This window comes from Vigna unguiculata, chromosome 4 (genome assembly GCF_004118075.2).
Source record: "Vigna unguiculata cultivar IT97K-499-35 chromosome 4, ASM411807v1, whole genome shotgun sequence".
NCBI lineage: Eukaryota > Viridiplantae > Streptophyta > Magnoliopsida > Fabales > Fabaceae > Vigna > Vigna unguiculata.
In genome coordinates, this window is record NC_040282.1 from 30,737,169 (window position 1) to 30,753,372 (window position 16,204).

Sequence of the window (16,204 nt, forward strand, 5' to 3'; positions counted from 1 at the left end):
TGGGGATAACAACAAGGGAAAAATACTTGGAACATGTGATGTAGGTGGAGGAAATACTTTGGAGATCAAGGATGTACTACTTGTGGAAGGATTGAAGCACAATCTTCTCAGTATAAGCCAATTATATGATAAAGGACTCAAAGTAATATTTAAGAGTGACTACTACACTATTCATCAAAAGGATTCTAAGGAAGTAGCCTTGAAAGGTATGAGACACAATAACATTTACTTGATTGATCTTGATAGTGCATCATTTAGTGATATAACTTGCTTGGTCGTTAAAGAAAAAAATCCATGGTTGTGGCATAAACGAGCTGCTCATATTCATATGCAACAATTAAACAAACTGATTTCTAAAGAATTAGTAATTGGATTGCCAAAAATAAAGTTAGAAAAAGATAAACTATGTGTTGCATGTCAAAAAGGAAAACAAGTAAAATCATCATTTTATTCAAAAAATGTGATTTCTACATCAAAGCCTTTAGAACTTTTGCATATGGATTTGTTTGGTCCTTCAAGGACAAAAAGTTTTGGGGGAAATTATTATGCTCTTGTTATTCTTGATGATTACTTAAGATATACATGGACCTTCTTTCTCACACTAAAAAGTGAGGCCTTTAAAGCTTTTAAGAAATTTGCAAAAGTGATTCAAAATGAAAAAGATTTAAAAATTAAAGTTTTGAGAAGTGGTCATGGTGGAGAATTTCAAAATGAACTGTTTGAAAACTTTTGTGAAGAAAACGGAATCATGCATAATTTTTCTGCACCTAGAACTCCTCAACAAAATGGAGTTGTAGAAAGGAAAAATAGATCCTTAGAAGAATTAGCTCGCACAATATTGAACGAATATGATGTGCCTAAATATTTTTCGGCTGATGTTGTGAGCACGACTTGTTATGTATTAAATAGAATGCTCATTAGACCAGTTCTGAAAATTACCCCCTATGAATTATTTAAAGGAAGAAAGCCTAATGTAGCACATTTAAAAATATTTGGATGCAAATGTTTTGTCTTAAACAATGTAAAAGAAAATTTGGGTAAATTTGACTCTAAAGTAGATGAAGTTATTTTCTTAGGATACTCATTAACTAGTATAGAGTTTTTAATAGAAGAACTTTGAATGTAGAAGAATCTATGCATGTTATTTTTGATAAAATTGTGGACCTTGAGGAGAACCCTCTTGAGTCAAATAAAACAAATGCAGGTGATGAAGAATATTTTAAAGAAGCTCTTGATGAGATGTACCTAAATGAGAACCCATTGGTTGAACCTGAAGATCTTGCCAAAAGCTGAAAATCACCTAGAGGATTGTCTTTGGAAAATGTCATTGGAGATATATCAAAGGGAGTAGTTACTAGAAATATGTCAAATTTCTGTATGACTGTTGCTTTTGTTTCACAGATAGAATTCAAAAATGTAGAAGAAGCTCTTCAAAATGATCAATGGTGTATAGCAATGCAAGAAGAGCTGAATCAATTTGAAAGGAATGAAGTTTGGGAACTCATTCCTAGGGATGATTCACACCAAGTCATAGGAACAAAGTGGGTGTTCAGAAACAAGCTGGATGAAGATGGAAACATCACTAAAAACAAAGCCAGACTTGTAGCAAAGGGATATTGACAAGAAGAAGGTATAGATTATGATGAGACATATGCTTCAGTTGCCAGGTTAGAAGCTATACATTTACTTCTTCCTTATGCTTCTCTCATGAAATTTAAATTGTATCAGATGGATGTCAAAAGTGCTTTCTTAAATGGATTTATTAAAGAAAATGTGTATGTTGAACAACCACCTGGCTTTGAAGACTATAAGTTTCCTAATCACATTTATAAATTGAAGAAAGCATTGTATGGATTAAAATAAGCACATAGATCTTGGTATGAACGATTAAGTACATTTTTGTTAGAAAATAATTTTGAAAGAGGTAAAATTGATCTAACTTTGTTTATTACAAGAGTAGATGAGCACATTTTGCTAGTTCAGATTTATATAGATGACATAATATTTGGGTCTACTGATAGTTCTCTATGTAAGGGCTTTGCAAGTATAATGCAGGGAGAATTTGAAATGTCAATGATGAGAGAATTGACATTCTTTTTGGATCTACAAATTAAGCAAATGGAAAATGGAACTTTCATTTCTCAATCTAAGTACTGTAAAGAAGAACTTAAGAAATTTGGAATGGATACTGCTAAGGAAGCAAGTACTCCTATGGGAACCTCCTGCTATTTAGACAAAGATTGTTAGTTTTGAAATGGTTGAAAAGCCAAGAAGGGGGGGTTGAATTGGCTAGTTTAAAAATTTAGGCTATCTTTGGAAGCTAAAAACCACCTTTAATTGAATCAAAATAGATCACCAAGTTAGGATGCAAACAGTACTGAATTGTACACTTTCAGTCAATCAAAAACAGAGTTAGCATATTGATTTTACTAAACGATTCTGTTCTGGTATAATCAATCGATTGAAACAGAAAAATAGTCGACTGAAATACTAAGAAAATGCAGAAATGTGAATTTGAATTTTAAACCAGAAACAATGCTCAAGAATGATCAAGACTAGTTCCAAATGATTATACAAACATGCTCAATGCTGCAGATGCTATGAAAACATGCAAGAACATGAAAAAGATTATTAAAGCACAAGTTCTTGAAACTTTAAAATGAAAGTGCAAGAGAGAAAGGTTAGAGAAGAGAGGACACCACGAATTTTTATACTGGTTCACTCAAACCTGAGCTACATCCAGTTTGTCAAGGCAACCTTCGCTTGACTTTGCACTATTTCAAAAGTTTTACAAAGTATCCACCCTTACACTTCGAAACTATGCAAAAACACCACAAAAGACTCTTGAATCACACAAGAATCACACCAGCACAGCAAGAACCCTCTTGCAGACCTGGAAAACCACCAGGCATACACACAAAGCTTGAGAAAGATCAAACCTTAGTGGTAGCACAACCTTGCCTACCACAAACCACTTTCTCCAAGCTTCAAACCAAGCCAAAAGTTCCAAGAATTGATCAGAATCTTCTTTGAATACTAAAATTACGTATTGAATTTGGATTCTTGTATCCATAATTCAAAAAGTTTTTTTGACTATTGCCGAAGAACTGAAATAAAAGATAGGGTATAGCTAGACTTGTGGAAGAAGGAACCGAGAAGAAAATAGCAGCAACAACTGGGTTTATTACGGGACAGCTCATAATGTTCATGTCTATCTATTATGCGCCTTTGCATTTAGCATTGGGTAGACCCCATACAATAACTAATATATCAAAATGACATTGCCATAAATATATAAAATAGTATTTCCATTTATTTATCAAAAAAGGAGTATTCTTTAAAACCAGAATTGATTTTCCTTGATATCTAACATAATGGATGAAAGTATCCTTAAAGAAGAAGAAAGTATATGAACAATTCTTAGTAGATACTTCTACAAGATGTTTTATTTTTTCATAGAAAAAAATTTGCTCAAAAAAAACGCGAAAATGTTTTAACTGTAACTGAGAGGATTTGTTACGTAGAAAAAGAAAGATAGATTCATATTCCCATACATATAAATTATATAGGAACAAGAAAATTCTTCGTTTCCTTTTTGAAAAAAAAGTAAAAATCCATTTTTTTGGAGGAAAAAGACTATTCCAATTATAATAGTAATAAAAAAACAACCTTATTAAATGAAAGAAAGAGACATCTTTTATCGAATATCGCAGGATTTGAACCAAGATTTCCAGATGGATAGGATAGGGTATTCGTATATCTGACTTATGATTTAAATATATCAGTTGATCTTCGAAAAAGGGAAAGATCGAATGAATTGATTGAAAATTTTTATAAGATTTTACGAGTTCATTAATTACTCCAGATTCTTTCATTTCCATATAAAGATCATTTCCCTCGCGAGTACGCTCACCTACTCCGCCAAATACAGATACACCTCCATGAGCTTTGGCAATGTTATTGATCAATTCCATAATAAGTACTGTTTTACCCACTCCAGCTCCACCGAAAAGTCCTATTTTTCCTCCACGACGATAAGGAGCTAAAAGATCTACTACTTTTATTCCTGTTTCAAAAATAGATAATTTTGTATCTAATTGTATAAAGGTAGGCGCAGATCTATGAATGGGAGATGTTGTACGAGTATCTACAGGACCTAAATTATCAATCGGCTCTCCAAGCACGTTGAAAATTCGTCCTAGAGTTGCTCCGCCTACTGGAACACTTAGGGGAGTTCCTGTGTCAATAACTTCCATTCCTCTCATTAGACCATCTGTAGCACTCATAGCTACAGCCCTAACTCGATTATTTCCTAATAATTGTTGTACTTCACAAGTCACATTAATTTGTTGACCAACAGTATCTCGACCCTTAACTACCAGAGCATTGTAAATATTAGGCATCTTCCCCGGGGGAAAGGCTACATCTAGTACCAGACCAATTATTTGGTCAATATGTCCCAGATTTTTTTTTTCAATCGAAGAAACTTCAGGACCGGAAGTAGGAGGATTTATTCGCATATCAAAAGCCAATTTTTTTTTTCCGAAAAAGTTTTTAAATCAAAAAGAAATGTTCGATAAGAAAGCAAGTTGATCGGTTAATTCAAAAAGAAATAAGAAATGGGAGTTAGTACTCCATTTTTTTGGTACTATTCCATCAATCCTCTTTAACTGTTTACTTACTTATTCAAATTCAATTATTGAATTCTTAAGCTTACTGCAGTTATTTTGAAAATTTCAATTGGATAAAATCTTTCGAAAGTCTTTTCTTTTTTTCTATCATTCTAGAAAATATCATCTATATTCTGTATGGAATTCGAACCTGTACCTTAATTTAGAATTCATTTTTTTTATCATTGGCTTTCGTATTTCCTCAGTAGACAATTTTTTAGACTTACCCTCTGTTTCCCTATTTTTTGACCTCTTTTTTTATTTTCCGGGGAGAAAGCTGCCTATTTTTACATCTAGGATTTACATAGACAACATATATCACTGTCAAGATTAAGAATAAATTATTATTATTATTTAGATTAGATCTTTCGATTTCAAAATTAAAAAATAAGATCAAATTGAAAAAAAAAGATTGGGTTGCGCCATACATAGAAAAGAGTATACAATAATGATGTATTTGACAAATCAAATACCATCGTTTAATTTAATAATAACATAACGAACCTTTGGGATTAATTGATAATAGTAGTTGATTTTTGTAAAAGATTTCATTAACTCCTAAGTCATATCGAGTAGACCTTATTGTTTCAAGAATTCTTAATTCAAGAGTTGTAGGGAGGGATTTATGTCACCACAAACAGAGACTAAAGCAAGTGTTGGGTTCAAAGCTGGTGTTAAAGATTATAAATTGAATTATTATACTCCTGAGTATGAAACCAAAGATACTGATATCTTGGCAGCATTTCGAGTAACTCCTCAACCTGGAGTTCCACCTGAAGAAGCAGGTGTTGCGGTAGCCGCCGAATCTTCTACTGGTACATGGACAACTGTGTGGACCGATGGGCTTACCAGTCTTGATCGTTACAAAGGACGATGCTATCACATCGAACCTGTTGCTGGGGAAGAAAATCAATATATTGCTTACGTAGCTTATCCTTTAGACCTTTTTGAAGAAGGTTCTGTTACTAACATGTTTACTTCTATTGTCGGTAATGTATTTGGGTTCAAGGCACTGCGTGCTCTACGTCTGGAGGATTTGCGAATCCCAACCGCTTATATTAAAACTTTCCAAGGTCCGCCTCACGGCATCCAAGTTGAGAGAGATAAATTGAACAAGTATGGTCGTCCCCTATTAGGATGTACTATTAAACCTAAATTGGGGTTATCCGCTAAGAATTATGGTAGAGCTGTTTATGAATGTCTTCGTGGGGGACTTGATTTTACCAAAGATGATGAAAATGTGAATTCCCAACCATTTATGCGTTGGAGAGACCGTTTCTTATTTTGTGCTGAAGCGATTTTTAAATCACAGGCTGAAATAGGTGAAATCAAAGGGCATTACTTGAATGCAACTGCGGGTACATGCGAAGAAATAATGAAAAGAGCTGTATTTGCCAGAGAATTAGGCGTTCCTATCGTAATGCATGATTATTTAACAGGGGGATTCACTGCAAATACTAGCTTGGCTCATTATTGTCGAGATAATGGTCTACTTCTTCATATACATCTGTATAGATATCATCATCTACATCCAGAAAGCCGTATGCTTTGTAAGAAGCTTGTACAGTTTGGGAAGAGGTTTTGATTGATCAAAAAGAAGAATCTACTTCAACCGATATGCCTTTAGGCACGGCCATACATAACATAGAAATCACACTCGGAAAGGGTGGACAATTAGCTAGAGCAGCTGGTGCTGTAGCGAAACTAATTGCAAAAGAGGGGAAATCGGCCACATTAAAATTACCTTCTGGGGAGGTCCGTTTGATATCCAAAAACTGCTCGGCAACAGTTGGACAAGTGGGAAATGTTGGGGTAAACCAGAAAAATTTAGGTAGAGCCGGATCTAAATGTTGGCTAGGTAAACGTCCTATAGTAAGAGGAGTAGTTATGAACCCTGTAGACCATCCGCATGGGGGTGGTGAAGGGAGGGCCCCCATTGGTAGAAAAAAACCCGCAACTCCTTGGGGTTTTCCTGCACTTGGAAGAAGAAGTAGAAAAAGGAAGAAATATAGTGATAATTTGATTCTTCGTCGTCGTACTAAATAGTAGAGAAAATAAAAATTGTTTCTTCGTCTTTACAAGAAAAAGGAGTAATTAACTGTGACGCGTTCACTAAAAAAAAATCCTTTTGTAGCGAATCATTTATTAAGAAAAATAAAGAAGCTTAACACAAAAGCGGAAAAAGATATAATATTAACTTGGTCCAGAGCATCTACCATTATACCTACAATGATTGGCCATACCATTGCTATCCATAATGGAAAAGAACATTTACCTATTTATATAACAGATCGTATGGTAGGCCATAAATTAGGAGAATTTTCACCTACTCTAAACTTCCGAGGACATGCGAAAAATGATAATAGATCTCGTCGTTAACGTTAATTTGAACATCCATTTTTAAATAGTAATGCATAAAGAAATATTACAAAATTGAATTCTTAGTAAAATGAAGTTCAACTCATTTCTTTTAGAATTCATTAAATGAATTCAATAATTCATAATAATAATAAAATTCTTTTTTAATGAAGAATTCAATCAATTCAATATTTTATTGATTTGTCAAAATAGACTCTTATGATAAAGAAGAACCTCTATACTGAAGCCTTGTCTTTTGGTCAAATAAAAAAAAAAGGTTCATGTCTATTTTATTTACAACACACAGTACAAATAGTAATTGATGTGATTTGTACATAAATAAAACATTATGATACTTGAATTTCTATTTGAATTTTCTATTTGCTTTAGTTGAATATCTTCTTTTATTCGATTTTTTGAATTGTTTATTTTACAATAGTCGATGATAGTCACAATAGAAATTTCAACGAACTTAGTCAATGAGCTATAATGAGTTATAAAGATCTATCTATAGATAAAAAATACACAAATAAGAAATATCATTTTATGTAATTTTATGTACAGTAGTGGGGAATTATGGGACAAAAAATAAATCCGCTTGGTTTCAGACTTGGTACAACTCAAAGTCATGATTCTATTTGGTTTGCACAACCAACAAAATATTCTGAGAATATACAAGAAGATAAAAAAATACGAGATTGGATAAAAAATTTTATACAAAAAAATAGAAGAATATCCTCGGGTGTTGAGGGAATTGGAGAGATAAAGATTCAAAAAAGAATCGATCTGATTCAAGTCATAATATATATGGGATTTCCAAAGTTATTAATAGAGGGTAAGCCTCAAAAAATCGAAGAATTACAGACGAATATGCACAAAAAACTGAATTGTGTGAATAGAAAACTAAACATTGCTATTGTAAAAGTTACAAATGCTTATAAACACCCTAATATTCTTGCAAAGATCAATCTTCAACAGCTGCAACACCTATGATCACGAAGGATAGAGTTTCCACAAGTTTCCAGAACCAAATCGTGCTCTAAAATGATCAACTTACCTCTCTTTCGAAAATCACAGCTTTTATAGTCAAACTGTTACGAAATTCAACACGTTCATTTCACTTGACTTAAGTGAAATCAGTCGATTAAAAACTAAATTAACTGATTGAATTTGTTGCAGTTTAAGACTACTGTAGCCAACCTTTTAACCTGTTAAAAAGTCATTCAACAGATTAAAAGAGACATTTTAACCTGTTGAAAAACCATTCAACAGATTAAAAACACAACAAAGACCAAACTACATCTAATTAATGCTTTAAGGTCTACAATATGAATTACAAACTACAAGTACACTTTCTTAATGATGTAACTACATGGAGAGCACACATTCCAGCCTTGATCACCATGGATATCATCAAATCTCCTTTCCTTCATCAATGTAGGCTTCATTCCAATGGTTATGGCTTCAAGATAGTTCAAAAGAGCTTCATTCAATCTTCATCAAATCTTCAAGAAGAAAACCACCTTGGCTTCTCATGTCAACAAAGATGAATCAAGAATATAGGTAAATGAGACTATGTTTAGAGGCATGATAGGTTCTTTTTTGTATCTTACTGCAAGTAGGCCTGACATTATGCAATATGTATGTGTGTGTGCTCATTTTTAATCCAATCTAAAAGAATCACATCTTACTGCTATGAAAAGAATCTTAAAATATTTAAAAGGAATTGTATGTTTTGGACTTTGGTACCCTTCAGGAGCATCTCCTAGTTTGATAGGCTATTCAGATGCTGATTATGGTGGTTGTAAAATAGATAGATAAAGTACCGGTGGTACTTGTCACCTCTTAGGAAGTTCATTAGTTTCTTGACACTCTAAGAAACAAGCTTGTGTGGCTTTGTCAACTACAGAGGATGAATACATAACACTTGGAAACTATTATGCTCAAATTCTTTGGATGAAACAACAATTAGAAGACTATAATATCTTTTTAAATCATATACCTCTGAAATGTGATAAGACCAGTGCTATTAACTTAACCAAAAATCCTATAATGCACTCTAGGACAAAGCACATTGAAATAAGACATCACTTCCTAAGAGATCACATAAATAAAGGGAACTATGAGATAGAATACCTAGATACAAAGCATCAATTAGCTAATATCTTTACCAAACCATTAGCTAAAGATAGATTTTATGAACTAAGAAGAGACTTAGGCATATTAGAGATCTCTTAAAGTGCCAAAAACTCAATTTCCCTCAAAAATTCGAAAAACAACGTCAATAATCAATTATCAATGTCAATAATCGATTATCAGCCACTCTTCAAAATTCCAAAACATTCTGGAATAATCGATTATTAGATGTAATAATCGATTATCATTAAATTATGAGCCAAGTTTCAAAACCACTCTGGAATAATCGATTATCACTTAGGATAATCGATTATCAGTTCATCAAGATTCATGCTTCACACAATTTTTGAAACAATAATCGATTATCACTTTCAGATAATCGATTATTACACGTCGTTGGACCAAATTTTTTCAAAAACTAGCCGTTGTAACGGCTAAATTTGCATTAAACTCCGTGTTTATGACCGTTGGAGACATTTCCTATAAATACAAGACATTCTAGTCGCTGTTACACTCTTTTTACCCCTCACAATCTTCAGAACCCTCCATTTTCTCAAAAACTCTCAAAGCTTCCTTCTCCTCCACTTAAATAATGGCTGAAGCTTCTCGTAGGAAAATTTCTATCCGCAGAAGAACTGCATCTCGTGCCCCTCAACCCTTAACTGCACCTAGGACTGCCTCCATTGAAGGCTGGATTTCAGATGAATATAGGAGATTTGAATTCATCACTTTATGGAAAGACAAGCCTCTTATCACTCCAAAATTCATCAAATCTCAATGGTTTGTAAATCGACGTTTTACGATCCCTGCCTTTCTTGTTGAACAAGGGGTTAAATTCTTCATAGAGATGCAGGGAACCTACTACCCCGATCTGGTACGAGCCTTCTACTTCAACTACAAATTCAGAGATGGAGTGGGGTTTACAAAAGTGAAAGGTGCCGACATCATTCTGGATGATGATATTTGGGAAAATGTTGCTCAATTTCCAATTCATGATGGCACATCTCCAATCCTCACTACTGGCATTGAAGGATTCAACAGAATATTTGCCTATAGATCATTTATGCGAAGACCGGATCAAGAAATAGGCCGACAATTGCTAGCAGGATCTCTAAAAGTTGATAAGCGTCTACTTCACTATCTTATTGTCTGGATTTTATGTCCACGTGGTACAAATCATGCACAGTGCAGTGAAGCTGATCTCATGATTATCTATGCTATGCTCAATCACATTCCTATTCATTGGCTAAGCATTATTCTTGACACAATGCTCAAAGCCAAGTGACTGCCTCAATATCCACTCCCGTATTCTCTACTAGTCTCTCGCATTTATGAGTACAAAGGTGTAAATGTCTCTGAGGAACAGTCTCATAACACCACTGATGCAAACAAAATTGCGAAAAATTCCTTGAAGCAAATGAAATTTATTCCTTTTGGGAATACTTACATTCACAAGGATGATATGCCTCACTCGGACCATGAAGAAGAAGAGAATCCTCCCACTGCTCCTATCCCTCCTATTGACACCAATATTGGCTCATCAAGTGGGGTTGGTGGCTCACATTTTATTCCTTTTTAGAGGATCACATTTTAAACCTAAACCAGAGACTTGAAGAATTCTTTCTCATCTCCACTACCCGACATGAAGAAGTCATTGGCTTAATTAGAGGACTAGATTCTAGGATTTCTAATCTAGAACATAAGTTTGACAAATATGATGTAGATGATGACATGAGTCAAGAATTTTAAATGTCTATATCATTGTTATTATTTTTATTGCTATTGTAAAGTGTTTCATTTCTTAATAAAAGTCCATTTTATTTACCATTGTCTGATTGAGGGGGAGCTTTTCTCTTACACTTTTTTCAAATGATCAAAGTAGGGGGAGAAAAAGTTTAAAAGTTTAAACCAAACAGTGCTACTAACAAATCTATTTGTGAGATTTTTGATTGCATATACTTTAAACATATTGTTTTGATCATCATTAAAAAGGGGGAAATTGTTGGCAAAAGCAAATACAAGTCTAATGTTGAAGCAAGATTTTGATGATGATAAAAGAAGCCTAAAAGCCATCTGGAAGTCAATTTGAAGAACATGTATTTTTATGTTTGAAGCTATCTTGTAAATAGTAATTAGATTAGTTAGAATCAACATGCAAAGATAAAAATCTGGTATTTCTCGAAAAATCAATGTGATAATCGATTATCACTTAGGATAATCGATTATCCTGAGCTGAGTCAATTTTTCCAGGAAAGCACTGGAATAATCGATTATCACCTCTGATAATCAATTATCTGTTCAAAACTTTGTTTTCAGAAAATGCACTAGAATAATCGATTATCACTAGTGATAATCGATTATCCTGGTCAGTTGAGCATGATTGTTCAGTTTTTGACCTAATTTTTGGAACCCCTATTTAAGGAACATCGGAGTTACTTCTAACTTACCTTTGTGAGAAGCTAGAGTGCTAGTGATGTGACTGCAAAGAGAGTTCTCTGAGCGTTCTCAAAAGAAGCTTTGAAAAACCTAGTGTGGGTAGAGCGATAACTTTTCCTGAGAGGTTTTCTAGGAGATTGAGTGTTGTTGTTGTTGCTCGGAAACCTAAGGTCAAGGTTCTCTGTGTGATTCAGAGAAAGGTGTTCATCTCTTGTATGTTCAAGAGAGGTGTTTTCTTTCCTTACTCTTTTATTATCTGATTGTAATCTAATATTTGTTAGCGATTTAGTTAATCTCTTTATTTGAAGAGATTAACAACTGAACGTAGGATCTTTTGATCTGAACCAGTATAAATACTTGTGTTCAATCTTCTTCTCTATCTCTTTATTTCATCTATTATTGTGTTTAAAGAAATTAATATTTAATTTAATCGATAAAATTTTGGAAAAATTTTAAAGTATTAATTTTATTACTTAAAACCAATTCACCCTTGTCTTGGTTTTTGTCCAAACGCTTAAACATTTCGCTGCGCGATACCAACAATTGGTATCAGAGCTTGCTTTGATAGTTATTCAAATTTTTCGAAAATTGTTGGACAAAATCAAACTTTTGCTGAGGGTGCATCTATCACCAGACCTCCTCTATTTACTGGTAAAAATGATCCTTTCTGGAAAGTTAGGATCCACTTTTTTCTAGAATCTATTGATAGAGGTATTTGGGATGTTGTGTTAAGTGGTCCATTTGTTTCTATTAATATTGTAAATGATGTGCAAGAACCAAATGGGTAGCAGACGAAAATAGACGAGCTTAGTATGATGTAAAAGCTAAAAATATAATTTCATCTACTTGTATTAAAAGTTTATCACACACACATATATATATATATATATATATATATATATATATATATGTGTGTGTGTGTGTATATATACACGAATATAAAAATCCGGTTTATATATATTCTGGATATTCATCTAGTGTTTATATATGTTCTGGATGTCTGGTTATATAATTTTCTTAACAGGATTTCTACATTCGGAATTGTCATTTTTAGGGAGTGCAGATTGTTAAGTGGGTCAAAGTTTAAAGAACATTTTAAGTAATTTGATAAAATTTGGGGTGCTAAAGAAATTGTTGGAGGTGTAGGAAAAAACAACCAAACATTGTCGTTGGTGCAGGAAAAACTTTGTCTACAAAGTTGGAAATGGGCTAGGTCAATTGAGGGAATGGATACTTAGGCTGCTGGGATATGGTTTTGCGGGTTATAGAATATAGATAAGTTTTAAAGAAACTATCAGTAAATAAATAAAAAATAAATAAACTAAAAAATGAAACAATAAAATAAAAACAAATATATATATATATATATACCAATATCAAAATTCATTTATATATTATGGATATCGACATTCGGTTATATATTTTCATTAACTGAATTTTGACATTTTAGTAGTTTGATAAAATTTGGAGGTGTAACGTTCCAAATAAATAGATGAAACCCATTTAATAAAAACACCACATACATAATATCCAGAAGGTATGAAGATTTGGGATATGAAGTACTCCGTACCCCAACATATCCATAAACATAAAAGAGGCCCCACACGGCCCAAAACATAAAATACTGGCAAACTAATAGTAATAAGTCTGGTACAGACAAGAAAGCATAGCAAATAAATTCTTCAGCGATGGGCCCCAGAGTGGGCCCAATACTCGTGCAGTCCATCAAGCTGTAGCATTCCTATCATCATTACCACTGCCAGGAGTTCTCCCATCTGCTCACATCAATAAAATCGATGATCATCGCAATAGGAGAAGAACCACATACAAGACAACAAAACACGCAAACAGGGTAAGCTCGAGTAAAGAAATCTTATGTCACAACAGTCAACATGCAATCTCAGAGTCAAACATGAATAACAGACATTCACACATGGATTACCAAAATCATTTAAGACTCCCAAGACTTGACTATCCGGATACGCATAATGAGGCACCACCACGTGGCAGTGGAATTATGTCCTAGTAGTGAGGCGTCACCGCGAGGCCTTTGCAGAATTATACCCTTACAAGAGGCACCACCATGTGGCCTTCATGGAATTACGTCCTGGCCATGAGGCACCACCACGATACTCGCGTGGAATTACGTCCTTATGTTGAGGCACCACCATGAACTCTCACCACGAGGTTCATGGAATTAAGTCCAATAGGTGAGGCACCACCAGGGACTCTTGTAACATCTCTGGCTCGCCCAGACCATGTCAGGTTACTACAGCCCGATGCACCCCAACCCCTCACCCTTCTCCGTCCATTCATACTGGGTGGGTTGTTGCCAGTGGGGATCGAACCCCCAACCTGACCTTTAACACCCCTGGCAAACCAGCAAATGTTACCAGTTGTGCTGCAGCATAACTGGTAGCATCTGCTGGTGAGCCAAAGGTGTTAAAGGTCAGGTTGGGGGTTCGATTCCCACTAGCAACAACCCACCCAGTATGAATGGACGGAGAAGGGTGATGGGTTGTGGTGCATTGGGCTGTAGTAACCTGACAGCCTCTAGGGCCCGAGGAGGGGTAGCCAGGGATGATGTTACAGATACCACATAGGAATTGGAAGAAAAAAATAAGAGGAATTTATCCTCATTTGTTTTAGTAAATAAAGAGTTAGAGAGAGGCAAATAGAAAAAAAAAACGAAGTAGTGAGACTCTAAGGAGAAATAAGAGTTGAATCGTGCATTTATTCATACTTTTTTTTTAATTTCTAAGGTAAGGGAATGAGACATTTATCATTCTATCTTTTGACTTTTAATTTTTCTTATCTCCTCATAATTTATTTTATTTTTACATTTAAGTGAGGTGTCCCTAACCTAATTCTAATTTATATTTAGTTCTCGTTCCTATTTATTTATTTATATTCATCTCTAGTTGCGCACTAGTCCTATTTATTCAATTTATATTTACTCTCATTTACTTATTTAAATTTATCTCCAGTTATGTACTGGTCCTTTTTATTTATTTATATTTATTATTCATTGATCCTATCTATTTAATTATTTATATAAATATATGGTTTAATATTAGAATGAAACTTATGATAAATAAAGATTTGATTATTGTAATTGGAGGTATGACCTTGGGGATTTAAATAAGTTAGTATTACTCAAGAAGAGATGTTCTTGAGTTACTTTGTTGGCCATGAGCTCATTTATCCTGACTAGTCACTACAAAATTAATCAATATCTTTATAAAGTATGATTAAATTTAGTTTCATGGATTTGGGAGAATTTTCATTTCATTTTATTTTATTATGATATGTTGTATTTTTTTATGTGATATTTGTCTCACTTTCCCATTTTTGGTTGTGTGTGAAAAACAAAATTTTATAACCTTATCATAGATGGCTGCTCCCAACATGCCTGATCCCTTCTTCGCTGACATTGTGGTTGTTTTTCTGGAAAATGCATGGCAGACCAACGCAGTAAATAATTCTGTAACATTTCAGGGAACGGGAAACTCTACCATTACTTTCCTCTCTGCTCCAAACGCGCCGATTTTCATCGAAGGACAAATCGGAGTTACCTTTTATTTACCCCCAACAGTCCAAGTGAATCCTATCCATAACATTTTCCCTCCACCTGTTTGATAAACCGCATACGAGAGGGAAACTGTAAATAAATAACCCTTCTTCCTCTTCTAGTGTAGAAAATATAAAATGTACTAAACAATGTAGATATAAGATGTATATAGTATTGTAAATATATATATATATATATATATATATATATATATAATTGTGAATATTTTAAATATAATTATATATTAGTGTATAAATCTTTGCCTCTAAATTTTTATATGTATATTGTAATAAATAAATAAATAGATTTTTTTTTTATCGTCACACTACAACTTCTCCTTATCGTTGAACCATCTCTGTTGCTTGGTCAATGCTTCTCCATAACTCCCTTTCTGGTGTCTCACATATGAAGGGTCTACCTTATAAAATACGGGTATAACAAGTAGCCCTTTATTCTTGCAGTCAAGAATGGCTGCAAGTTCATCTAAGCAGAAGGAGGAAGAAGCATTGTTGTGAGAGAGCACAGTGATGGCAATCATAGACTCTTGAATTGCCTTCATAAGTGCTGGTGTTATTTTCTCTCCCCCCTCAACCTTGTCATCATCAATGAAAGTGTGAATTCCCTTGTCACAAAGAGCTTTGTAAAGATTTAATTAAATAAGTTGGTTGCTTTACTTCATTTTCACTCTGTTGATTCTATCTATCCAAACCGTTCAGTTTAAATTTATTTGTATGATTAATTTGAATTTCTTTAATCCAAATTTGTTCATAATGGTTTTAAAATATTTTTTTTGCACTATCTCTTACTTATATATAGAATAACTGTTTCTTTGTCACATTTATTATTTAGTTTTGTTCTCAATCTTAATTTTTCTTTTCTTTTTACTTACGTACTATAAAAATATTACACATTTATTATGCACTGTTTATAATTACTTTTCTATCATTTTAAAACTCAATCTACCGAATAATATTTTAGAAAATAAAAAACAGCTTATCTCGACTATTAATATGGGTATATAATACTAATCAAA

At 33.6% G+C, this 16,204-nt stretch overlaps 1 protein-coding gene across 1 annotated transcript in view; it reads right to left on the minus strand.

The window, feature by feature from the left end:
• The window catches only part of LOC114180733 (TMV resistance protein N-like), a gene marked incomplete at its 5' end in the record, with an annotated part of 85,882 nt that extends 70,062 nt beyond the window's left edge, over positions 1-15,820 (minus strand). Inside the window, one exon of the mRNA XM_028067030.1 lies at positions 15,501-15,820. Coding sequence (XP_027922831.1) covers positions 15,501-15,820 — 320 coding nt within the window. The remainder of the gene's footprint in view (positions 1-15,500) is intronic.
• Positions 15,821-16,204: the final 384 nt, after the last annotated feature.